This window comes from Nuphar pumila, chromosome 8 (genome assembly GCF_984573655.1).
Source record: "Nuphar pumila chromosome 8, dmNupPumi1.hap1.1, whole genome shotgun sequence".
Taxonomy (NCBI): domain Eukaryota; kingdom Viridiplantae; phylum Streptophyta; class Magnoliopsida; order Nymphaeales; family Nymphaeaceae; genus Nuphar; species Nuphar pumila.
Window position 1 is genome coordinate 3,932,230 of NC_143256.1, and position 26,442 is coordinate 3,958,671.

Below are 26,442 nucleotides of genomic sequence, written 5' to 3' on the forward strand. Positions count from 1 at the left end.
TTTCTAAAATTTGCAACATTTACCAAATTAAGCATTCTTTAAATTAATTTTTATGTTTCTTGGCGATTTTGCTAAAATCTTTATGCTGAGATTTTCATGTTGAAAAGCCTTAGAATAGCTTGATGTTTGAATGTATCTGCATGATTGAGATGAATATTGTTCAAGATTGGTATTTGTTGAATTTTCAGTTCTTTGGGAACTATCTAACACTGTGAAACACAATAGTCAACTACTGCAATGGAGCATTGACCCCTGTTTGTTTCACAGGTAGTTAGGCAACCCGAGAGACGACTCCAGCTTCCTGGCAAACCAAACTCGAGGCCCCTAGTGTTGACACTAATTCGAGGGAGTTGACCCCTACTTTCTGAGGGTCAGCCCTTAAGAATCCAGAGTTGACCCCTAAGATTTAAGAGTTGACCCTTTCTAAATAGAATAGACCTTTGTTTAGAAAGAGTTGACCCTCAAGGTTGTTGAGTTGATTCTTCTTGAACAGAATAGACCTCTGTTTAGAAAGAGTTAACCCTTGAGGTTTGTGAGTCGACCTTTGGCTAGGGAGAGTCGACTCCTGAGTTGACTGAGACAACTCTTTTGCATCTCTACGCATGGTTGTTATGGTTTGAGTTTAGGTAAAGACTGTTTAGCTTGAATTTTTAATGGATCAACCTTGGAAGAGGTTGGTAGACCTGTGTTGGCTGTATTTATGGGTTGATTTCATCATTTTGTGTTCGGTAGCTCAATGAAGGACCCACATCATATTGAGATGCATGGTATGATGCATGTAAATGAGATTATGATCTTTATTTCGAATTTGTATGTTTTATAATTCCCATATGATTGAACATGATATGAAGTAGTTTAGATGTAAGACCCATGAAATTTTAGGTATTCTTCTTATTTTTCTTTCATTTATAATTTAGGCTTCTAAGATCTAGATTGAGAAACTAATAGGACTAATTAAACCTAGAATGATTAGTCAAAAATAATTTTTTAGAAAAATATAGCCTTGTATTTGAATATAACCTTGTATAGGAATTTTAGAAAAATATAGCCTTGTATAAGAATTTTAGAAAAATATAGCCTTGTATTTGAATTTTAGAAAAATATAACCTTGTATTTGTTTTTTAGAAAAATATAGCCTTGTATTTGAATTTTGAAAAAATATAACCTATGATATGAATTTAGGAAAAATATAACCTTGTATTTGAATTTTGGGAAAATATAGCTTTGTATTGGAATTTTGGAAAAATATAACATTTTATATGAATTTTGGAAAAATATAGCCTTGCATTTGAATTTTGGAAAAATATAACCTTTGATATGAATTTTTGAAAAATATAACATTTATTTCAATTTTGAGAAAATATAGCCTTGTATTGGAATTTTGGAAAAAATAACCTTTTATATGAATTTTGGAAAAATATAACATTGTATTTAAATTTCAAAAAGTAAGACCTTGTAAATGAATTTTTGAAAGTATAACATTGTAATTGAATTTTAAAAAATATGAGATTTTCATAAAGTAAGTACGAACATTCCAAGGAATAAAAAGTACATAGTTAGAGTAAATGAAAAAGGCAACTAATAGTTAGAATCTAATTACAAAAAGTAATATAAAATTTAAAGTAACTAAAAAGTACACATTAAGTAAAAATTATCAATTAGATTTAAACTAGAAGCAAGTACACTATAAGGGGGCGATTTTGCCTAATGATTAGATTGGATTTTTAAAACCAATCAAATCTCTAAAATATCTATTAAAAATTCAAAATATCTCCTAAAAAGCTAGAAAGGTTAGCTTGATAAGTCTTCTTAATAGGGTTAAGGGTTATGCTTGGGAGAAAAATGTTGGAAAAGTAAGATGATTTAATCTCTACCCTTGATTCCTTATAATTCATCTCAACCCTTCATTTAAAAAGTAATCATGACTCTCCATCTATAAATACCCCGTCAAATTGAGAGTTTCAAGCATCGAAGAGCTTATCTCTTCCTTCTCTCTTTTGTTTTCTTCTCTCCTTTTAGTTTTTAATTTTTTTTAGTTTTCTTCTTTCTTCACTTAAGAATAGTGAAAGGTGCATCTCTAGGAAGTCTTCCCTATTCTCTTAGTGCTTTAAAAGAGTCCAAGCAAAAAGAGGTTTAAGTCTAGATCCCAAGTTAAGGTAAGTGAAATGATCTCTTATGCATTTTGATATTATTCAATTTTCTATTCTCTTCCTAATCCCTATTCTCATCCATATAGAAAAACATTTTCATATGTAGTGTTGGAAATTAAATTATTAGTTTATTTTTATCTATTCTCAAGATACATGTTTTTTCTTATTGTGTTCTTATGAAAAAAAAGAATGATTTTCATGTCCTAATGCTAGATCATTGTCATCGAAAGGTTGATTGGTTTTAAGAGGAATTTTTCTTGATGTTGCATTCATGCATTTTCATTTATGCAAGTCATGCTTCATTCCAATTTGAAAGAGTTTGGAATCCATGTGCTAATGGCAAGAGAGAAATAATACTCTTGAAAATTTATGTGAAAGGATGTGTCTTGATCCTACTTAAATTTTTGAATTTGATTCATGTAAATATGGGAGAGTGAATGCTCAAAATTCATAAGATGTGAAAATCAATTTTATTTTAGAAAAAATATGCAAACATGATCACTAGAATCATGCTCAAAGCCAAGTAATTCAGATAGTTGTGGTTCACCTAATTAAATGGAAGATTTTTGAATGAATAAAGGTTTTTGAACAAATAGAGTTTTGGATTTGGAATTTGTCAAATTGTGATTCTCTCTAATTAAATTCTATAAATAATCTTCCTGATTTAATTCTCTAATTGATTTTCCTAATTGAATTCTCTATTTAATTTTCTCTAATTGAATTCTCTCTAAATTAGGTTTTCTTCTCAAATTGGATCTTCTCCAATTGATTTTGTATCAAATTGGATTTAAAAAAATGAATCTTGGATATTGACCCTTCTCAAAATGAATTTGGATCCTTTTTGGAATAAATTTGGATTTTTGGATTTGGATTTACTCAATTGAATTTTAGATTTGGATTTACCCAGATGGATTTGGATCTATTCAAATGGATTTGGATTTACCCAATTGGATTTTTAGATTTGGATTTATCCAAATAGATTTGGATCTACTCAAATGGATTTAGTTTTGGATTCTTCTTAAAGGGATTTAGTTTTGGATCTTTTTAATTGGATCTCGGATCCTTCTCAAATGGATTTAGTTTTGGATTCTTCTTAAAGGGATTTAGTTTTGGATCTTTTTAATTGGATCATGGATCCTTCTCAAATGGATTTGGTTTTGTATCTTCTCAATTGAATATTAGATCCTTCTAAAATGGATTTAGGTTTTGGATATTCTTAATTGGATCTCTCTCAAATGGATTTGGTGTTGGATCTTCTCAACTGGATCTTGGACTTAGTTCAACTCAAATGGATTTGGTTTTTTCTCAAAAGGATTTGACTATTACCCAAATGATTTTGGATCCTCTCAATTGGATCTTGGATTTTAATCAACCCAAATGAAGCTGGATTCATTCAATAGAAGTGTTGTAAATTGACATTTACTTAATGAGTTTCAAAGAATTCATATTCATCCAACCACACCTTGGGAAAACGTCAAAAACATTCTACCAAAGAAATACTTTTCAAAAATAAGTCTTATGCAAATCCTTAGAATGGATTTGATGCAATACCACGCACCTTAAGGGTATAATACTCAAAGCATTGAAGCTACCAAGAAGCCTACATTGAAGTTATTACTAGTTCAATAGCCATATGATTCGTGAATATTGTTGCTTTGAGAATGCTAAGGCTTGTCTGTACTTAGACTACAACCGAATGTTGAAAGAAGTTCACATATGCAAAGATACGCTATGAACTCAAGCCTAAGGGCCAATACAACAAGGTTGCATGTGAAAAATACATACCTGTGCTTACAAATATAATGAAGGTGCATTGGCTTAGACATACAACTTATGCTTGAAATTACATGTTTGACTATGCATTAAAGCCAAATATCATGTGATAATGCCTACAAACATAAAAGGGTTAGCCAAACAAAGGTGCACATGACACATGAAATGCACAAGTAGCACATGTTGCATATAGGTCAGTGATATTGTTGTTCATACTTTGATACATGATGCCTTTGTAAGATGAAATATTGTTGCACTTAACATAGCATGCTAATTATTGTTGCATTGAGGCACGGTGAATATCTCATATGTGTGTGAAATGAATTAAAATGGCAATAGTGCTCTGTTGAGAGCTGGGTGACTGCACCCTGTGAGATGAAGTCTCACCACTTGTACTATTTTTCACACATTAAATCTAATATTATCGTCGTCACTGGCAATGTGCATTTTTTAAAGGGGCATGCAATTTGGGCTGGGCATAGACCTTGTCATGACATACTACCTTGCGAGGAGTATGGGGTTGTTAAGCCTTTAAATATTGTATGACACAAGAGCATGACTACTAACACTCATAATGAAGATTGAGTCGCCCAAGACACCCATTCACAAGCAGGTTTACCAAGAGAGGGTGGATGGTACACCTCGAGTGGCAAATGTCGCATGTAGAGTTTTATAACTACATGTCATACCAACTTGAAAAATGAGGAGCAAAGCATCCTGAGACCTCCCTTACTCTTGGCATGGAGGTCCAGTCACCTGAAGGTATACCTTAGATGCTACAACACTAGGGATTGCAATCCAATTTGCCTATGAACCAATTATCTCCCTTGGTTCTAGGAGGCCGCGGTATAGGATCAGGGACCCGAGCAGCAGAAGCTATGGCAAATTCACCCCTTGCATAATCAACCTTGTAGTAACTCTCGTTGTCGCGATGATCACCTCTACATACCCGGAGGCGTAAAACTATTGAAACTTAATACTAACAATGCTAACTTAATGACATAGCTAGCTGCAATTTTATTTTGATTATATTGCTGAAATCAGTTTTATTTTGCAATTTCATTTGCTATCTTTTATTGTTTGCCACTTAGTAGCTTGTTAATCATAATCTTCATAAATTTCATCCTCTTTTTCTTTCATTTCTTATATTTCGTATCTTTGTTGCTTTGTATTATTTCATGTTTTGCAGAGAAGAGCGGGAGACCCTATTCTCTCTTATAGATTAGGAAATTTTAATACTCAATTTCAATTTGGGGTTGTAATATTTTCATTTAATGAAAATTTCTATTTTTTGTCTAGATTAGAATGCGTGAGCATGTAGTTGCATTATAAATTCTCATAATTGATTGTGACATTTATTTTTCAAAGGGCACTATGGTGTAACATGAATGACACGTGCACCATTCTAATAAGAGGTAAATAACCCTAAGTAGATGATTCACATTCATGACCATAGTCAGAATGTGAATAATACTTAGGATTTTTATCTTTTATGAAATAAAATTTGACCTACACTTTAGGCCCTTTTTGAAAAACATCATATTTTCTTCTTTGATCAGAATTTGAAATAAATTAATTTGAGATACATTTGTGGCCATAGTCATGAATGTATTAAAAAATAATTTTGTTTTAAATTCTCTAAAAACACAAAATCATCTTTTAAAATAAAATCTTTTGAATTTCCCTTATTAAATACATTCATCATAAAATTACATCATTTCATTATTTCTCATTTTCAAATTATTTTTAATATATCAAAATTCAAAATATTCCAAGTGATTTTCGAAATTCATTTTCAAAAACTTGTTTTCAAAATAAATTTAAATTTATTTTCAAAATCTTGAATTTTAATTTTCATTCCAATTTCAAATTCAAATTCCAAGTCTAATTTCAAATTCTAATTCCAAATTCGAAATCCAATTTCAAAGTTTACTTTTAAATTCCAAATTTTCAATTTCTAAACTCATTTTTAAATTCTAATTTCAATATCAATTCTAATTTCAAATCCAAACTCAATCTTTATTTCAATTTTCATTTCAAAATTTCAATTTCTATTTCGAAATTTATTTTAAATCATTTTCTAAAGTCACTTCAAAACATTTTGCACTGTGTATTTTCAAATCTAATTTTGAAATTCATTTAGAATTATAATTTTGAGATATTTTCTAAATATTTTCAAATAAAAATGATTTTAAAGCATGCTTCATATTTTAAACCATCATTTTTCAAAGTTCATAACACGGGCATGATTCAATGTGCATTTAGGATTTTAAAATAATTTCTTAGTCAAATTAAGGCAAAGCAAAAGGCATTGATTCGATGCTTGGCTCGATTACCCCTGGTAAAGGCGCCAGGAATGGTCTAACCTCGTACCGACGAGTGAGTCCCTATTTCCCATCTTTTTCAAAATGGAGGTGAGTTAATTTTCATTTTCAAAAAGTGGAATGTTTGAAATGCGAAAATCCTACTCAAGGGAAATTTTTGCATGGATAACACTACCACATGCTAGCAAACAATCACTGGAAAGAAAAGAAAACAAAATGTTAACCAAAAGCAACAGTATATGAAATAAACAATTACTAAAATGGCAACCTATGAAATAACCAGCTAATATAATGTGCTATAAACTAACAGAATAAATGAAATGACACACCAAAGGCTAATGTAAAACAAATCAGATACAGCTAGAGCATGAAAGACTAAAAGAACAACTAATTGAAACTCAATTGGTTAATGAAATAAAGAACTAATAAAAACCAAGAAACTAAAAAATGTTGTATGCAAGACTGACTAATAAAAAAAAAACTAAAATGTTGCAGAAAACAACTAACATTAACCTTCTGAAATTATTAACCTAACGCCAAAGCACGATTTTATAAAACAAAAAAAAAAGCTATACGGCCAAGAGAAAAAAAAATCAATTTGCTTGATAAAAAAATAAAACACACTGAATATATAAACAAATGTGCATCAACTATTCTAAAGTAAATCTAACCCTAAACTAGCCTAACACTAATCCAGAATCAAGAAGACAAAACCTAAATCCTATAATAAAAATAATGATCTACCTAAATCATGATTTTCCACTGCTTAAATCAAGAAAATGGCTAAACTACTTAAAACAATATATATATATATATATATATAACATAAAATAAGCTAGATGAAATATGCAGATGCTATGAACAACTAAAACTATATGCTATGCAATGCTTAATGCAATGTAAAATCTAAATCTACGGTGAAAAAGAGGGAGAAAGAAATGACCTGTCATGGATCACCTCCGATAGGAGGGTTGAGGAGAGAAGATGGACAATCTAGCTTAATCCGCGCTACCCCGACAAAGAAGAAGAAGTTGCCGATGACAAAAGGGTTCGAAGCTTGAAGAAAAAGGGGAAGAAGAAGAAGAAAGGGAGAGCAGAAAGAGAAAGAAATCGACAAAAAGGGCGAGAGAGAGCAAGGGAGAGAGAGAGAAGAGAAGGGCAGGGAGGGGGCGTGAACTCTAATCTGGAAAAACATCTTCTCTTGCTGGAAAAGATGTATCTATAATGCTCTAATTAGGTTAAAACAGATTTTTCAAAAAGAGTTCAAAGATTTTCGATAATTTCTAAAACATGGTCTCTTATAAAAAACATGTTTTTTTTTCTAAAAAACAAAACTTCCTAAACTAGTTAATATTACCTAATTCAAACCTAACCTAATTCAAATATAATTAAGAAAATTCTTAAACTAATAAAAACACTGAAAACGTAGGGCAAAGCTTGAAATTCATGATTTTTTGATAAATTCAATTTCAATGCGGTTTCTCAAAACTAACGATAAAAATGGGGTTTTAAATCGATTTTCACATGGATCATGGATCATGCATAAAATGCATAAATGTATGCATGATCAGGGCTCTTTGGCTTACCCATTGAATTGTTAAAAAGTGAAACAATGCATTAGTTGAGTAGGGATACTTTACAAATATTGCATGCATGTTTATAATTGCATTTGTAATTAAAGTATTCTATTGCTTATGTGATATTTAAATTTGACATATTTGGATATCATGTTTCCTAAATTCGACTGGTTGGTTGAATGCTTATGATTATCAATTGCACGTACATGTATGCTTTGTGTTATGTATATATGCTTTGTTGATGTATTTTTCTACTGAGACTGTAGAAGTCTAACCCCATATTTTAAAATCAATAGATACAAATAGTTGAGCTATAACATTTATGGGATGATGTAGGGTACCATGCAAACCAACTATTGATTCCTGTGAGACTTTTTAGATTTATATATTTGTTTATTTTATTTAATTTAGACTCATAAATAATTGATTTGTGGAATAAATAAATTAGATTTATTATGGTTTGATGCTGATATTTTTACCTACCTAAAACTCACCCAAAAAAGTTTAACTAGTTTGAAAATAATATTTTCGTTGTGATTTCGAAACAATCAGGTTTTATTAGTTGGTTGTCTTATCTTGAATGTTGTTTTTGGGAGCTAGTAATCGTCAGTACTTGCATATACCGACTACTTAGAGCTTGATTAGGTTAAAGCAATATCAATGATGGGACCTTGTATTTAAAAAAAAAAATTATATATTTTTTGGTTAAATATTTGGGGTGTTACAGGTCAGATAATTCAACTCCATCAAAATTTATTAACATGTATGAGTTCTCAAGTAGTACTTGTTTGAACATTTAAGGTCCTTCTCAATTTGGGTGCCACTTCTCTAAGGAATGTGGTCCCATAAGGTGAATGGATTTCAAGATCATCTCGTTGGCTTGAAAGGATCACTTAATCACATGCTTGGTGGTGTGAGTTTTATGAAAACGGTTTTGAAAATAATATTTTATATGAAAACAATGTGAAAGCCAAACACCAAAAATATAAAACCGGCTTGCACGAGTGGTGGAGTCCGAATCGATCTCAGGGAACGGGATATACTCGTATTCAAACACCCAACTATGCTACTTTTTATTGCCAAAATAAAAAAAAATGAATTAATTTAATAAATAAATCACTAAAAAGTAATGCCCTATGCAGAGGGCTTAACAAATAAAAGAATAGAAAGGCCTTATTACAATCCAATGAATTGAATAAATGAAATAAAATCCTAGTCTAAAATGAAAATAAAAGGCTTCAGTGCTTCAAGTCTTTTTGTCCCTTCTTGAGGTAATGCATGTTTTCTTGAACTTTTGCTTTTTCGAGGGCTCCCTGAGGGGTACAGGTCTGAGGGTACCTTTTTAGAGACCTTGGGAGGCTCTCCAGAGGTACGAAAATAGTCTCTTCGCACGTCCAACCGCTTCCCTACAAAATAAATCACAAAACTAGCAAAACCATGAAAAGAAACAATATTGAAATTGTAATCAAGATATTACTCTAACCACTTTAACAACTAATTATCATGTAACTAACAAGTAGCAAACTAGGGCACTAAATGACAAGAAGCAAAACTTACTAACTAATAACAAGGAAACTAACTAATTCTAACAAACAAATAACAATGGTTGGCACGACTACTTAATCAGTAAAACCATGAACTTGCTTGGCAACAATTTAATAGCAAGACGTAACAATAACTTTTTAACAGCCTAAAAAAAACAAAGAGACCGTGAAAACAAAAGTTGCAAATACTAGAAACACTTAGAACAAGCAACTAATGCTAAATTAACATAACTAATAAGGAAGTATTGTGAACCTAAACAAAACAACAACTTGCATTCCAATACTTGGAAGCAACTGAAAATATATTGAATAACTAAACCAATAAAGGAAAGGTGTAGTGCAAGTCTGAACCAATTAACTATAACAAGGAACAATATCTATAGGAACTCGGGAGGGTGGTGTGTGTTCTCCCCGAAACACAAATTTGTGTGTTCCTGTGTGTACGAAGGAATATCTTGGGACCCACAATAATTCATATGCCAATGTTGCCCACGATGACTTTATAATAAAATAACATATAAAAAAAGTAGATATGCTTTTGACGAAAATGTCCTCCTGTAAAATAGATATGTGTTGGATGAAAATGTCCTCTCACTCTCCGTAAATGGATTTGCATGTTTCACCTTTATTTTTAGCTTGTGTTACAACACATGGTCGCCTTCTCGTTCCTGCCTGATGAGTTGTAGAGTCTGATTCATAGTTTTTTCCCTTAAAGAAAGGGGGTCCAAGGTGTTTCCCAGTGCGGGTCCCGCTGCACAGTCAGTGGGCAGGGGTCCAGGGGGGTCGTGGGGGGCAGTGCCCCGCCAGAAGAATTTTTTTTGGGCTTATGTTTGAGACTCAGTCTCTTACGGATCATACCCAACTTTTTTAGGTTTAGGGTTGTCGCCCTTGCCTTGTATAAATTCTTTCTTTTCTTTCTCTCTTGTTACTGTTGAAAACAATAATAAGATTTCTCTCTGAGCGACCGTGGTTTTTTTTATTCTCTCTCTGTTAAAAATAACGATTTATAGTATAAATCAAATCAGAGAGTAGCGATTTACAGTAGAAATCAGATAAGAGAGTAGCGATTTACAGTAGAAATCAAATCAGAGAGTAACAATTTATAATAGAAATCAGATTAGAAAGTGGTGATTTACAATAGAAATCAGATCAGCGAGTAGCGATTTACAGTAGAAATCAGATCAGAGAGTAGCGATTTACAGTAAAAATCAAATCAGAAAGTAGCGATTTACAGTAGAAATCGGATCGTCATTCGATTTGCAACATCCTTCAACAAATCGTCATTCAACTTGTTACTTTTTTTAACAAATTACTATTTTGATTTGTGGTGTCCTTCAACAAATCACCTTTGCGATTTGTAGTCCTCTTTAGCAAATCATTATACGATTTGCGACATTCTTCAATAAATCGCAATTGTGATTTATAATTTTTTTTAGTAAATCTCAATTGCGATTTACAATATCTCTTAGTAAGTCGTTGTGCGTTTACAATTATCTTCAAAAAATCGCTATTGCGATTTACACTATCTTCGGTAAATCGTTATTGCAATCTACAGTGTCTTCAGCAAATTGCTATTGCGATTTATGGTGTTATTCAACAAATTGCTATTCAAATTAGGGCCAATTTGCCAAAGACATATCTCTAACCAAAGATCGTATTTCTGATCTGTGTAAAGCGGTGTCTTTGTGATTGAATCTAGTTTATTTTTGCCAATTTGCAGTAATTTCTATTGTCATCTTGTGCCCCATTTTGATAAAAAACCAGACCCCTATCATTCTGCATTATTTATATTGCACATATTTTAGTCCATTTCCCCATAGTCATATCTCCCCAACGGAAGATCATTTTTCAGATCTGTAAAAAATGGTTGTCTTCTTTTATGTGTTTAGTTTATTCTTGCTTATTTTTATCAATTTTTATATCTATTTGTTATTTTAATTCTATTAAAAATCAAAACTGGTTACAAAACTTTAGGTTCTGTAATAGGTTCATTTTTCTGAAACAGAACGGTGACTTCCTGAAGTCACCATTTCTAAACCAGAACTGATTTTCCCATTCTGTAACTTGGAAAAAGTTTTCTAATCATGTTAGAAAACTTCTCCCACAAATTTGGTATGATTTGAATTTGTATGGCCTCTGAAACATCTAAATTACAGAAGTGTGTTCACTTTTTCTCAAATTCCTATTTTTGACAAAAAAGCCTTCAATTTCGAATTTTCTTTCCATGATTTCTCAAAAATCTTCAATTTTAAATGGTTTTAAAGTAAGTCCAGAATTTTCATAACGATTATGAGCATTTTGATACATCATTTATTTCATTTTGCTTAATTTTTCTTATTTTGGAGCTTGAAAGGCCTATTTTGGATGATTTCGTTCAATTTTCCAATATTGAAGGAAAATCCGACTAAGCCTACATTTATTACTAATATGTTTGCTCAATTTTGAAGGTATTTTATTTTCTTTGTTATTTTCCTTTTTAGTTATTGTATTCAATTTGAGGGTTGTAATTAAATACTCAATGTGAATTTTCACTTTATGCTTAGTTTAGGAATGAATGAGCATTTAGTTTAAGCTTAATTTCATGATTACCTTGTTCCATTTCTTTTTATTTTATTTCAAATACACAATGAAAAAACATGAATGGCACATGCACCATTCTAATAAGAGGCAAACAACCCTAAGTAAATTATTCACATTTATGACCATAGTCAAAATGTGAACAATACTTTGGATTTTTATCTTTCATGGGATAAAATTTGACCTATACTTCAGATCCCTTTTTAAAAATCATCATATTTCTCTAAAATAAATTTTCTTTTCTTCCTCTATCAGAATTTAAGATATAAATTAATTTGAGATATATTTGTGGCCATAGTCATGAATATATTAAAAATTAATTTTGTTTTAAATCCTATAAAGGCCCAAAAAATTATTTTATTCTTTGTTAGAATTCAAATGAAGATTAGACTAGAATATATTTGTGATCATAGTCACGAATATATTAAAATTTAATATTTGTTTTTAATTCTAATAAAGAATGAAATTTTCTTTTAATTTTAATTTCAAATAAAATCTTTTAATGCATTCATCAATTAAAATAGAATTGCATAATTATTTTCCATCTTTTTTAAATTATTTCAAGTTATTTTTAAATTTTCAAGTGGTTTTTGAAATACGTTTTCAAAAACAATTTTCATTTCTAAATTCAAAGTCATTTTTTATTTCCAATTATAAATTCAGATCTATCTTTTTATTTCATTTTTCAATTTAATTCAATTTGAAGCCCTTATTGAAAAGGCTTCGCCTTTGCGCAAAATTGTTTTTTTGTAAGAAATAAGTCACTTGTGCATTTTCTGGATATGGCCCAAGGTTTTATCGAACCTTGATGGATGCAAAGTACGCATAATGATGTGCATCCATTCCCGAGTTAAAGCGTAGTGATTTCTCTGTAAAAGTACGCATAATGATGTGCATCCACTCGGGAATACAATAACAAATAGATATAAAAATTTATAAAATTTGGCATGAATAAACTAGACACATAAAGGAAGACAATCTTTTTTACAAATCTGGAAAATGATCTCTTGTTGAGGAGATATGACTTTGGTAAAATAAACTAAAATCTGTGTAATATAAATAATGCAGAATGACAGGGGTCTAGTTTTTAATCAAAATAGGGCATGAAATTACCATAGAAATCATTGCAAATTGACAAAATTAAATTAGATTCAATCACAAAGACACCGCTTTTTACGTATCGGAAATACGATCTCTAATTAAGGAGATACGCCTCTGGCAAGTTGGCCTTGATTTGAATAACGATTTGTTGAATAACACCATAAATTACAATAGCGATTTGCTGAAGACACTTAAATCGCAATAGCGATTTATCGAAGATACTGTAAATCGCAATAGCAATTTACTGAAGACAATTGTAAATTGCACAATGATTTACTAAGAGACAATGTAAATCACAATTATGATTTACTAAAGAAAATTATAAATCACAATTGTGATTTATTAAAGAATGTCACAAATTGAATGACGATTTGCTAAAGAGCACTACAAATCGCAATGGTGATTTGTCGAATAACACCACAAATCGAAATAGCGATTTGCTAAAGAAAGTAGCAAGTCAAATAACGATTTGCTGAAGGACACTACAAATCAAATAATGATTTGCTGAAGGATGTTGTAAATCAAATGACGATCTGATTTCTACTATAAATCGCTACTCTCTAATTTGATTTTTACTATAAATCACTACTCTTTGATTTGATTTCTACTGTAAATTGCTACACTTTGATTTAATTTTTATTGTAAATCACTACTCTCTGATCTGATTTCTATTATAAATCGTTACTCTTTGATCTAATTTCTACTGTAAATCACTACTCTCTAATCTGATTTCTTTTGTAAATCGTTACTCTCTGATCTCATTTTTATTGAAAATCGCTACTCTCTAATATGATTTATACTGTAAATCACTATTCTCTGATTTGATTTCTACTATAAATCGCTACTCTCTGATCTAATTTGTATTGTAAATTGCTAATCTCTTATCTGATTTCTATTGTAAATCACTACTCTACTCAGTTTGACGTTGCCACCATTATCTCTATTGTAAATCATTATTCTCTGTCTACTCTGTTCGACGCTTGCACCCTGGTATCATGATGAGCAATAGAAAAAATACTCTTTTTTCTGGTAGTTCAACTATTTTTCACGAACAAACGACGACAAAGGGTGCTCCGACGATAATAAATGACAACGACGATAAAAGGAACTTCGACGGTAGTAGACAACGACAAAGGGTGCTTCGACGATAATAGATGACAACAACGACAAAAGGTGCTCCGGCAGCAGCAGGCGACGACAAAGGGCGCACCGTCAATCGGTGCTCCTGTTACTGCAGATGGTGTATTGTCAAAGGGTGATCTAGAACATTTAGGGCGACATATTGCGAGAAACTCCTGTTAAAGCAGAGGAGTTGACTCCTTAGGGCAAAAACGATAATGATTTTAATCCTTTCTAGCAGAAGGACATTTTTGTCATTTACTCAAAATGTCATTTTATGACGCTAATGGTGGGAAAGGGTACTTAAGTCTTTGCAAATGCACCAGACTCCAATGCTAAGTGATGTTGACACACACAGGGAAATGAGCCCGACGTGATTATATACATGGCGCGCATTCAGACCCGAGAACATGCACCTGCGTGTTCCAGGGGGGAACATATAACCTACTTCGATAGGAACTCATAAAGAAAAAACTGGCCTATCACGTAAAATAGTGACATAACTCCTACTCTGAAAACTATGACACTAAACCAATGACACACTTCAAAGGAAATCAGTTGGCACACGTATGGCTGCAGTACAAAAAGAATAATTTAACCCTAACTCTATGCTGCAACACACATATAAAGTTGAAATATAACATTGTTGATCAACCAAAGCACTCACTCTATTACACGTGACCCCACATGAATCTACTGACACACAATCGGTTACTCATGCAGTGCCTCCTGATTTATGTGCTAAACCTGTGTGGGTTGAGTTCGAATGCTCTGAATCTGAGTTCTCATTGACGCACGATTCAGCTTAACCATGTAATCTAGTTCCAATGGCTCGGTTTTGGTGTTCCGGTTCCAGTCGACCAACGTGATCTTATTGAACCTGATGATTTACTCAACGAACTTGATCAGATCTGTCAGGAATAACAGATATGATCAAGATTCGTTTTGCATGGTTGCTAAAAAAAATACTATTAAAAACTAAAACACCAAAGAAAAAAAAATGACTAGCTAGATCTTATCTTATTATGAATCCTATTCAAATCTATATGCACTTAACAAACAAATGAATCATGCTACGTGTTGGGCAATGCTAAAACTGACTCGATGCATTTAGCTAAATTGAATTCTAACTAGATACGCAAAAGTAAAAAGCGAGGGAGAAAAGACTTACAGAAATTGATTGGAGGGGTTGAGGAAAGAGCAACCTCTCCATGATCTATGCCCGTCACGCTGCACCCCTTGATGATAGACAGCACAGGCTACGCCGACGACGAAAAATGGCAGAGGAAGGAAAGAAAGAGAGGAAAAGAAGTAGAATAAAGAAGAAGAAGAAGAAGAAGAAGAAGAAGAAGAAGAGAGGGGAAGAAGAAATTGGCTGGGAAGAGAGAGAGAGAGGCATGAGCTTCAAGGTGGGAGACACCCTTTTCTTTCTCAAACTTTTTTTTTTATAATAATTTAATTAGGTTTTGGAAAACTTTTTCAAAAAGAGTTTGTATACTTTTTAAATATTTCAAACAACTACATTTTTCGAAAGTATTTTCCAAAAACTTAATTAATTACTCAAAAAGGCTAAAAAAGGGCTCAAGTTGCTCAATTTAAAATTTGATAAAAATCTTTAAAAGCCTTCACAAACAAACATTTTTTAAGCAATTATTGCACATGATCATGCATGAAAAATATATGAATTTATGCGTAGAAATTATGCATGATCACTTGGCATAATATCTCTCAATTCTTTGCTTGTATTCCTTATTGTGCTGAGTGGCTCAGTGCATCTTTTGATCTAAGAGATCTAATTATGCAAATCTAAGCTCCTATTGAGTTTCTAAAGACATTTCTATAGCAACAACTATCCTGAGTGAGGGTAATTATGCAGAGGTAATACAACTTGGGTCCCATATACCAACTCAATAGGAGTGACATTGGGGTGTGTGCGAATGATAGTGCTATATGTAAGCAATACATCATGTAACTTTTTATGTCAATCTTGATCAATTTGCATGCTTCTCTCAATGATGTAGATGATGGTTTTGTTAGTAGCTTTAGCACCATTACCTTGTGGGTAATAGGAGATCGAACAATGATGAGTGAAGTATTCAGTGACACAACCAATATAACGATAATCATTTGATACATGTGGATTAATGAGACCTATGACATCAAATGCTCACATAAAAAATAATCATAGAGATGAAACATAATACAATGTAGATGAAGGTGCATGAATAATATCAACAAGTTCTTGACATTTTGTACATTTTTTGATATGAAAGTACCAATCACGGTCTATGGTCAACCGATAGTATCATGCTCTTAAGATGTTTTTGACCATTATTTACATACTAATGTGCACTCCACAAAGACCATCATGAATCTATAAAGAATGCCACCTAGAAGATAATATCGTTGGGTCAGTCTCCTAATGACTTTATTGTCTTTGGAATGAATATTCTCAAGAAAGATTATGTTTTCTAAAAAAAAAAATGATATCATAGGATCATGATTTTTCATCTTATGGAGCTTGATAGTTGACCCCTTTCAAACATGCTTTTTCTCTCATATCACAATCTGACTTTTCTAATGTTTTGATGAAAAATGATGTTTGATCTTGCTCCTGCTTCATTTTAGTGATGGAGGCCAAACTGTCAACAAATTTGTTGTTCTCTCTCCCAACATGAAAGAATTCACATGATTCAAACTTTTTTATCAACTTGGGACTATTTCAACATAAGCAATCAATTTTACATGTTTGGTTTTCTACATTCCTATAACTTGTCGGGTTACCAACATCAGATCACCTCGAATATGAACTTTCTTCACTCCTAATTCAATCAAACATTTTAATCCATGATGGATCAAGGCTTTATACTATGCTATGTTATTGGTACATATGAAATCCAATTTGAAAGCATAAAAAATCTTTATCTCTTGGAGTGATAATAACAAATCCAATTCCAAATCCATTGACACCGTTAGATATAGGAAAAGGAGAAAAAAGTGCCCCCTATCAAGGTCAAACATGTCTCTTGGAACTGCTTTTGGCTTCACCTCTATCCATTTCCCCCACATAAAACCCAAAAACTTCATAAATGTCATCACACCAATTTGTGTATAGGACATATCCAAGTCAGCACTTCAAAATATGTTCATGTTTGGATCCAATCTGGTAGACACCCAAAGTCCAAACAGCTAGGTCTAGGTCCGGGCTTAACCTGGGCATATGGATGTCAAGGGGTTGGTTATGTCCTAATCCTGATCCCTACTAGGTCCAATAGGATCTAGGTTTGGTAATAAAGGAAGAGGTCCACTTAAAATTTTGGTCACCCATATATGGAGCTGGATATGGCCTATGAAATTTCTTACGAGACTTAAGTCCTCCGTGAGTTCCAATTAAGATCCACAACTTTAAAAATGTTATTTTTATAGGGTATGGACTGAGTCTATGTAATCCTTATAAGACTCATTATGGCTTTTCCTATGGAAGGTCTATTTGGACCTGGGTCCAAACCTGACACCAACACCATATATTCGCCGCCGAGTCGATACCCATTCAGATCTGCCGACGGTCTCACCAGTTATGCAATGTCCTAAAAGATTTAGGTGGGGTGGGTATGTGGCTGCCAAGCATATTAAATGTGAAATTAAGAATCTGGGGCGGATCTAAACCGTGGGAGGTTCATTATCCATTTAATACCTGAAAATGAAGGGCCCATTTCCTTGTTATCATGAAGAAGAAACTCAACAACCCACCATCATTTTTTTTTCTATTTTTTTTTTTAGGGAAAGTAAAAGCTTTATTAGTGATGGGAGAAAAATACTCGATTTTGCCAATTGTCAGTGGTGACTATTTTTTTTTTTTAACAATTAAATTCGATGATTTTGGAAAGGAAAATTTCCAAAGTTAATGTGGCAGGTGAATCTCGTGAGGCTTACCTTCAAAATATCGTCTGAAGGAATACAGTCCTAATTTAACGGGAAAAGTGAGAGTGGTGGACACTGAATTTGTCATTATTATTAATTCAACTTGCCGGCGCTCACATGCAATACACGTCCAACTTGTTACCCATTTGCAAATGCACGCCGGACTGTTTTCAAAGACAATCTCGGCCTGTGAGATAATACAAATCCCAACTTGTCCGGATTCCGTTCCCTAATGAATCCATATCCGATTCCATAAAGTCACATCCGATTACTGGGATCCCATGAAACTCACATCTGAATAGAATCAGACCCGTTTAGATCCCTAACTGCTGCACCCAGGGCTGTCAACGGGCCAGATCTGTTTTGGACTCAAGTTGGTCCAAACCCAGATCTGACATTGAGGTGTTAGTACTGGTCTGGATCCAGGTCTAATTGGGTCCAGATCCTATAAAGATTATATAAACTAGACCTTATCCATACCCTGTAAAATAATAATTTTTATCTTTTTTGACATTGAAAAATCACTGACCTTAATCGGAACTTGGGTCGGACTCCGGTTTGATATGAAATTTCACAAACTACCTCCGGCTTCATATATTAATCGGGCCCTTTGGGTTAGACACAGGTTTTAATTTGACCATCTTCTTTATGGCCAAACCCTGACCTTACAGTAGGGGTGGCAATTTCTGACCCGACCCGCCAACCCGCCTCTTAGGCGGGTTCGGGTTGGGCTTAAGCCAACCCGTTTAATAAACGTGTCGACCCGCGTAACCCGTTTATTAAACAGGTCGGGTTCGGGTTTGGGGTATGCCAACCCGCCAACCCGGCTGACCCGTTTAATAAACGGGTTAGGCGGGTGGGTCAACCCGCCAACCCGACCCGTCAACCCACCAACCCGTCGACCCGCCAACCCGACCTGTCAACCCATCAACCCGACCCGTCAACCTGACCCACGAACCTGAGAACCCGTTTACCCGACCCAACCCATTTATTAAATGGGTTGGCGGGTCGTGTCGGGTTACCCGTTTATTAAACGGGTCGGGTTTGTGTTTGCCACAGCCGACCCGTTTAATAAACGGGTCGGGTTCGGGTTGAGGTATGCTGACCCGCCAACCCGTCGGGTCGACCCGCCAACCCGTCGGGTCGACCCGCCAACCCGACACGATTGCCACCCCTACTTACAGGGTTTGGTACCGGTCAGGTCACCTATCTTGAGGAGTGTATTTGTAAAATTGGAAACGTTGGGCACGAATTTCTACATTGCCAAAATCTCGACGTCAGGTTGTAATTTGTTCTAAAGAACCATTCCACAAGAGAAGGGCCAGAGAGAGAGAGAGAGAGAGAGAGAGAGAGAGAGAGAGAGCATGGCGTGGAGTAGGCTTCTTCTCGCTCTTGCTGTTGTGGTATTGTCTTTCTTCCTTTCACATTCCTCCTTCGCTCTCGACCATCCAGGGTTTCGTGCTGGGAGGTATCGACAGCATTCTTTCCCCTGAATCTGTTTTCTCCTTTGATTCTGATTTCCTTCTTAATAGTTCTTCTTTCGATGATGGTACATGATAGGCTTGCATTTGAGGATTGCCTGTGATTTTTTATTTGTTTCTTTTTCGAGGGGTGTGGATAAATTTCATGATGGGTATCGTGATTCTGCTTCTTCGTCGATGACCCACTTTCCAAAAAATTTGCTTTTGTAGCGTTTTATACGACCAAAAACATTGTTAGTGCCCAAAAATTGTGAGGGTCTTGGCTTGGATTATGGTACATTTAATCTGTGGTGTTTTCGTAATGTGATAGATCAAGACGCGTTTGTTTGTAATTGAATTGGGCTTGAGTGTTTTTCACTATGATTGGAAATGTGATGTTTTGAGTGTAATCTTATTGTGTGAATGCAGTTACAATGTGAAACTGAGGACCATTAAGGCAGCTCACACAATCATACAGCTTGGTCGGTCATATAGGTTCGATCCTTCACGTGTTATTCAGATCTCTTGGCAACCAAGGTTAGCTCAACTTCAGTGCTGCCCTGCCTTCTTTTGATTGGTCCTTTGTATAGTTTTCTTGTGTCGCTAGTTTTAGTTTTCCGAGTGTAGCGCTTGCCGTAATACGGAATTTTACTTCGTAGTTGTAAAAAGAAAGTGGTGATACAATGCTTGGAATTGGGCTCATATGTCAATTTGTTATTGTGGAGGGTGAGGAGTTTCTCAGAAGGCCCATCTTAGATGATGCCAGAGGTTTATTTGAATATAAGATTTTTTGGAAGAATTTTGCATATTGTAGATGTAACATTAGATTATCCGGTGTCTAATATGGTAGATTTAAGGAACATTTGGACTAGATTGTGCTTTTACTTGCATTATTAAGGACAGAAAAACACAATCGGGCCCATACATCTTCCGCTCTTTGTTCAATCAAGATGTATTCTTAGAAGTCATTCTCTTTTTGCAGCAAATTCAGGATTCCTTTAAGTATTAACTTCAAATATTGTTTACAGTAGTTTATTTAGGTGCCAAAAATCATTGGTATGTTAAAGATGTATGTATACTTTGCACTCTTGGGAACAAATATATTAAGAATAAAATAGCAAACTACTTTTCCATGAAATACCTCATAAAAATAAACAGATAGATGTATATGACATAATGATTTTATGCTAACCATTTATTTCAAAGCCTAAATATCAATTTTTACAGAGTTGAAAGATAAAATAAAGTTAAAGCATAGCTTGGAAAGACACATTTGGGTTGAACAAACATGTTTAATGTGTTAGATTGCTTTTTGAGCATAGATTGTACAACTCCAGGAGGTAATTCATTGGCTAGAAACATTGTGGCAAACCATTTCTTTTGGGGCTAAATATCAGCAGCCAAAATCTTGTGATATTTTGAACGTTTCATAAATCTCATATTTTTTGTCCAAAAAATGTCAAAAAACTACATTAAAAATAAAAGCCAATTCTTTATTAATTTTTACAAAGGAAAACAATTTAAACAGATTAAACAATTTTAAAAAATAAAAAGACTAATTTCTACCGATATTTACCAAAAAAATGGCCATCCAAATTTTCACATTTTTTTTTTCAAAAAAATGCTGATATTTGTCACACTGGCTAGAAACTATGTTGAAAAGGGAAAATTCTTTCCGTATTAAGTTGGTCAACCTCATTTTTAGTTTTCACTTTCTGTTATTCTTGCAGTTCCTATGGTGGTAATGCAAACAATTGGATTTCTAGGAAAGAGCACGGGAAAGAGAAAATATGCCCTCTCACTTATTGTCAATGGAGACATGATACTAAAAGAGGGTCATTCAATAAGAAATTCAATTGGAAATAGCTACAAAGAATTGAAAGAAACACATATAGACTTGGTTGTAAGTGACAAAGTGGAGCAGCCAACAAGTTGGGTTAGAATTGGGTTAAAAATCAAATTCCAACCTCAAACAGTTAACTGGAACCAACCTAACATGATATCTGGAGGAGGTGGAAAACCCTAAGTTTGCAGCGCTTGAATTATTGGTGTAAATCTTGGAAAACTGGAAAATAATATCTGGAAATTATGCTATGGAAATGTGTGAAATGTAGTATTCAGATGTAGTATGCAAGATGATACTAAGACGAGTTAAAGCTTATTGGTGAACTTTTTGGAACATTATATCTGGGAAGACAAATTATGTTTTGACTATTATTGAACTTGAACTATCAGGTATTCTTATTTATGATGGTTTAGATGATTTTCTTCTGGCTAACCTTATGCTTGATGCGATTGTTGTTTTAGAAAAAGATTAAGTTATAAGCCATGCACACCCCGAGTGCAATGGTGATAGTCACCGTTTTCCAATGATCCAACTGTACAGATTTATCCGTCATGGTCCATTTACTAGGAACCAGGCCCTTGGTTCATGTTTTACAACAAAAAGAAACTTATAATATTTTAAGCTTAAAAAATTGTGGGCTGTTGTTTTTCTAACACTTAAAAAGGTCTAATTATCGGTCACAATCAGATGATACAAACACCAATCTAATGAATTCGATTGTGTAGGTCACATTTGTACTGCCAAAATTTAAAAAAGAATTGAAAAATAGTGAAAATTGGCATGCACATGGATAAATTGGTGCAGACCTACCCCACTCTCTCTCTCTCTCTATATATATATATATTATATTGGCCAATGTTGTCGGTATCGGTGCGAATCGGTCTGAATCAGCCCATTCATATTGTAATGGCAAGAAATAGATACGTTACAAGGCCGATTCAACTGTTAAAAATAGTTAAAAATATTTTTAAAACATTTTAAATAATTTTTAAAAATTTTGTGACATCATTTTCTGGTATTGTAAAGGCGCTGTAGGGTATTGTAAAGCACAGAGGGTTGCTTTCCTAGCCACGGAGATACAGGATAGCTACCACTGGTACCGCATGATGGTAGTGAATAAGGCTTCAGTCGAAGAAAAGACTCATATACCAAGTTGAAGGTGTTGGGTACCCAGGGCCGGAAAGGATGTACATAACCTAAATGAATTTTATGCCATTTAAGAAAGAGAACCTAAATGAAAGGATTTTACGCCACTCATGTCATAGATGTATACTCTATTGCATTGTTAAGTCATGCATAACATCCTTGATCATGTATATGTATTAAAGTGTTTTTAGTGGTTTTGTAATTTACACAATATTTGTTTGAAAATGATGTTATATACATGTACTTTGTCATTGTATTCCTACTGGGGCGTTGTTTTGACTCTGTACACAATTACAAAAACTGAATGAATCACCCGGGCGATGACGGGGAGATGTGGCGGAGTCTGGGAGCCATTCCATTTCCCTTTTTAAAAGACTAGAATTTGTACTGCTCGTATTTTGTTTCTATGAACTTCTATATGCTACAATAAAAGTTTTATAAAGAGATGTTTCCTCGTTTATTAAAATCTAGTGCTAGTGTATTTGAGTGACTGTAACTCACCCAAGGTTTTTGGATCCAATATGTTGAAAAATGTTTTCGCTGATGAAAAAAAATTTACTTAATTTTTTCGGGTTCAAAATCCTGGGGTGTTACATTAACAGGGTTCAAATACCAACCTTGTCTTACACAAAGACAAATTGGTATAAAAAAATGGTTTAATGCAAGATTTTGTGGTCTGGCTCTGATACCAACTCTATAACAACTTCAACTTATCCTCGTGAAAAGTGATTTTTTTAACCAATTGCGGAAATCAAACCCAAGAATCTGAGGTTTCACATATTTAAGAATCACCAAACCACAAGAGGTAGTATATTGAATCAACGAAGGAATGAACAACTTTATTACTCAATAAAATAAATGTCATAATAGCAAAAATAAATAAATAGTTTGTAACATAGAGCCACTCTGTTGAGAACATCTAAACATGTCACGTAAACTCGCAAACTCCATGTAGCAAGTCACCCCATCACTAAGCTCCTATTCCTGAAAAACATTTTGAAATATAAGGTAAGAACCAAAGTTCTTTGTACAAATTCCTCTAAAAATCCAAATATAAAGCAGAGTGTCAACCCAATTCATGCATAAATTTAGAGGAATATAACAACAATTTCATAATCAATTTATCATTCAATCATTTAAAACAAATACCATACAATAACAATTTTTATACGAGACAAAATACGTATGAATGCATGAACTAATACAGAACAATCAAGATGTATGATTCAATGCGCATGCATGAATAACATATTAAGTTATTATCAGAGTTTCTTTTGCATGCATGTCCTTATTAAATGCACACAATTTTAGTACAATTTTTCATTAAACCCGTAGATACTCAAAACAGACACAATAATTCTCAAAGCTCTAAGTTAGGTTCCTAGTTGTAGCTTTAACACACAATTTATATTTTATTATTGAGTTTTACACTTATTCTTCGACCGATATCAGGAATCAACACCATCCATCGGAATATTAGAAATTAACATCTAATGTCGGGACATCAGGGAAATCAATATCCACTGATGTCACTTTCTTGGTATACCAATAACAACAGCTGTCGGTGTGGTACCCTGTTAGAAGAGTCTGTGTCAAATAGTCGCTATGTTTCGTATAAATCAAATTGTTCTAACCTTGACTCAGTTGTATCATGAACCTAATTCCTATGCTGAAGCTATTCCACAACTAGAGTGGAAAAAAACTATGAGTGAAGAGTTGAATGCATGGGAGAAGATGAAGGCCTTAAGGTCAAATTGTTAGAAGACAAGAATGTAGTTGGCTGCAAATGTGTGTACACGATTAAAATCAGAGCAAATGGTACAATAAAGAGGTACAAAGATCGTCTTGTAGCCAAAGGTTATAGTAAGTAATATAGGATAGATTTTGCTAAGACATTTGCTGTTGTAATGCATATGACCACCATCAAAACATTACTTGTTTTAACAACAGTTAGAAGATGAGGTTTGTGGTAGCTAGATGTAAAAAATGCCTTCTTAATGAAGATTTGGAAGAAGTGTACATGTAATTGCCACAAGCAACTTTAGATAAAAAATAAATAATGTGCAAATTGAAAGAGCACTATATATTTTGAAGCAAGCTCCTCGTGTTGGGTTTGACTAATTCAGCTCAGCTGTTAAAGGATTGGGATCAAACAGAGTTTTTGTAAGATTCGAGTTTTAAAAAATAAAAATTTGGATCCAAGTTGGATCCAATCAGATCTGGGCCACAACCACGATAGCGTAGCCTATTTAAACCCCCGTAGGGGGGGGGGGTTCTCTTTACAAAATCAGAAACCCCCTCCCTCCTTGACTCTTCTTCTCCCCCCCCCCCCCCCCGACGCCACCCTGCACTTCCCGGCTCCCCCTCTAGCTCGTCAGAGCCCTCATCGCACCGGTGCAACAGGGACCAACGCCACCTCCCCCAGGTATGTTGCTCCCTCTCTCTTCCCCCCCTTCTCTTCTCTCTGTTAACCTCAACCAGGAGGGCGCCACCCCTCCTGCACTCTCTCATCCCCCTATTAAACCCAGGCAGGAGGGCGCCACCCCTCCTGCCCTCTGTTAACCCCAGGCAAGAGGACGCCGCCTCTCCTGCCCTCTCTCTCTCTCTCGGTTAGCACACGGCAGGAGGGTACCGCCCCTCCTGCCCTCTCTCAGTTAGCACACGACAGGAGGGCACTGCCCCTTCTGCCCTCTCTCGTCTCTCGGTTAGCACGCAGCAGGAGGGCACTGTCCCTCTTGTCCTCTCTCGTCTCTCTGTTAGCACACGACATGAGGGCGCCGCCCCTTCTGCACTTTCTCGACCCTCGGTTAACATGAGACAGGAGGGGCCCCTGCCCTGTCTCAGGCCCCTAAAGGCAGCAAAAACCTAACGGTTGTTGTTCCCTCGTTCTTCTCTGTGGATTTTCTGGCAGGCCAAAAGTGGGCAGGCACTCCCTGTCGCACCCCTCTCAGCCGAGATGAGCCTCGACAAGGCTTGCCCCTGTCGCACCCTTAGTCGAGCTGAGCCTCGATAGGGACAACCCTTGTCGTACCCCCGCCTCTTGTACCGAGCTCGGCTCGGTTCGGTCGACTCGATTTGGGATTGGGCTTGACCCCTGCAATCCAATCATCGTCCCGATAAGTTTTTAATACCATCCTTTCTGCAGCACAACATAATTTTTTAGCACTCCATGCTGGCACAACGGACATAACAGGCTCATCAAGGCACGAGCCCTTGAAAACCTATGCTCGGAATCGTCAACGAGTTCGACTATCTCTGAGGTAGGGAAAAGTTGTATACGAGGACAAATGACAGAACACTTCTAACTTATATATATATATACACTTTTAATTCAAGGATGCAGTTTTGCGTATTCTTATCCATTTAAAGTTATGTCATTTACTTTGCCGCCACGCTATTATGTGTACAGGCTACTGCTTACGCAATTCATTTAGCTAATGTACGGTTTTGTACATCGTGCACTGCTTACGCAATTTATTTAGCCGATGTACGGTTTTGTGCATCGTGCATCACTTATGCAATTTATTTAGCTCAATGTGTTGTTTCGCACATCGAGTCTTGCTTTATGTCATTTACTTTGTCGCCGTGCTGTAATGTGCACGAGCTTATGCTTTGTTATATATGTATTATATATATATAATTCTATAAAATATGCAATTTTGCATACTCTTGTCTACCTTATATTGCGCTTGCATGTATTTAAGGACACAAATTTGTGCATCTTCGCCAAGTCTTCATTTTTAAAGAAAGGATTTCACATGCGAGATTTCAAAGCTCCAATTGAGTTTTTCCTCAAAACCTTTGTAATGGAAAGGCATCGACTACGTAACCCTAGGTGGTACGTATGTTCGATCCTTCATTTTGGTATCCGAAATAACTCGAATATTCCCGGCTTAAAGCACGA

General features: G+C 34.6%; 1 protein-coding gene across 1 annotated transcript in view; it reads left to right on the forward strand.

The window, feature by feature from the left end:
• The first annotated feature begins 19,377 nt into the window (after nt 1–19,377).
• Nucleotides 19,378–26,442, forward strand: part of LOC149829463 (putative prolyl 4-hydroxylase 6) — a 44,799-nt gene continuing 37,734 nt past the window's right edge. The window contains exons 1-2 of the mRNA XM_090015955.1: nt 19,378–19,554; nt 19,976–20,083. Coding sequence (XP_089872081.1) covers nt 19,451–19,554; nt 19,976–20,083 — 212 coding nt within the window. The 5' untranslated portion in view covers nt 19,378–19,450. The remainder of the gene's footprint in view (nt 19,555–19,975; nt 20,084–26,442) is intronic.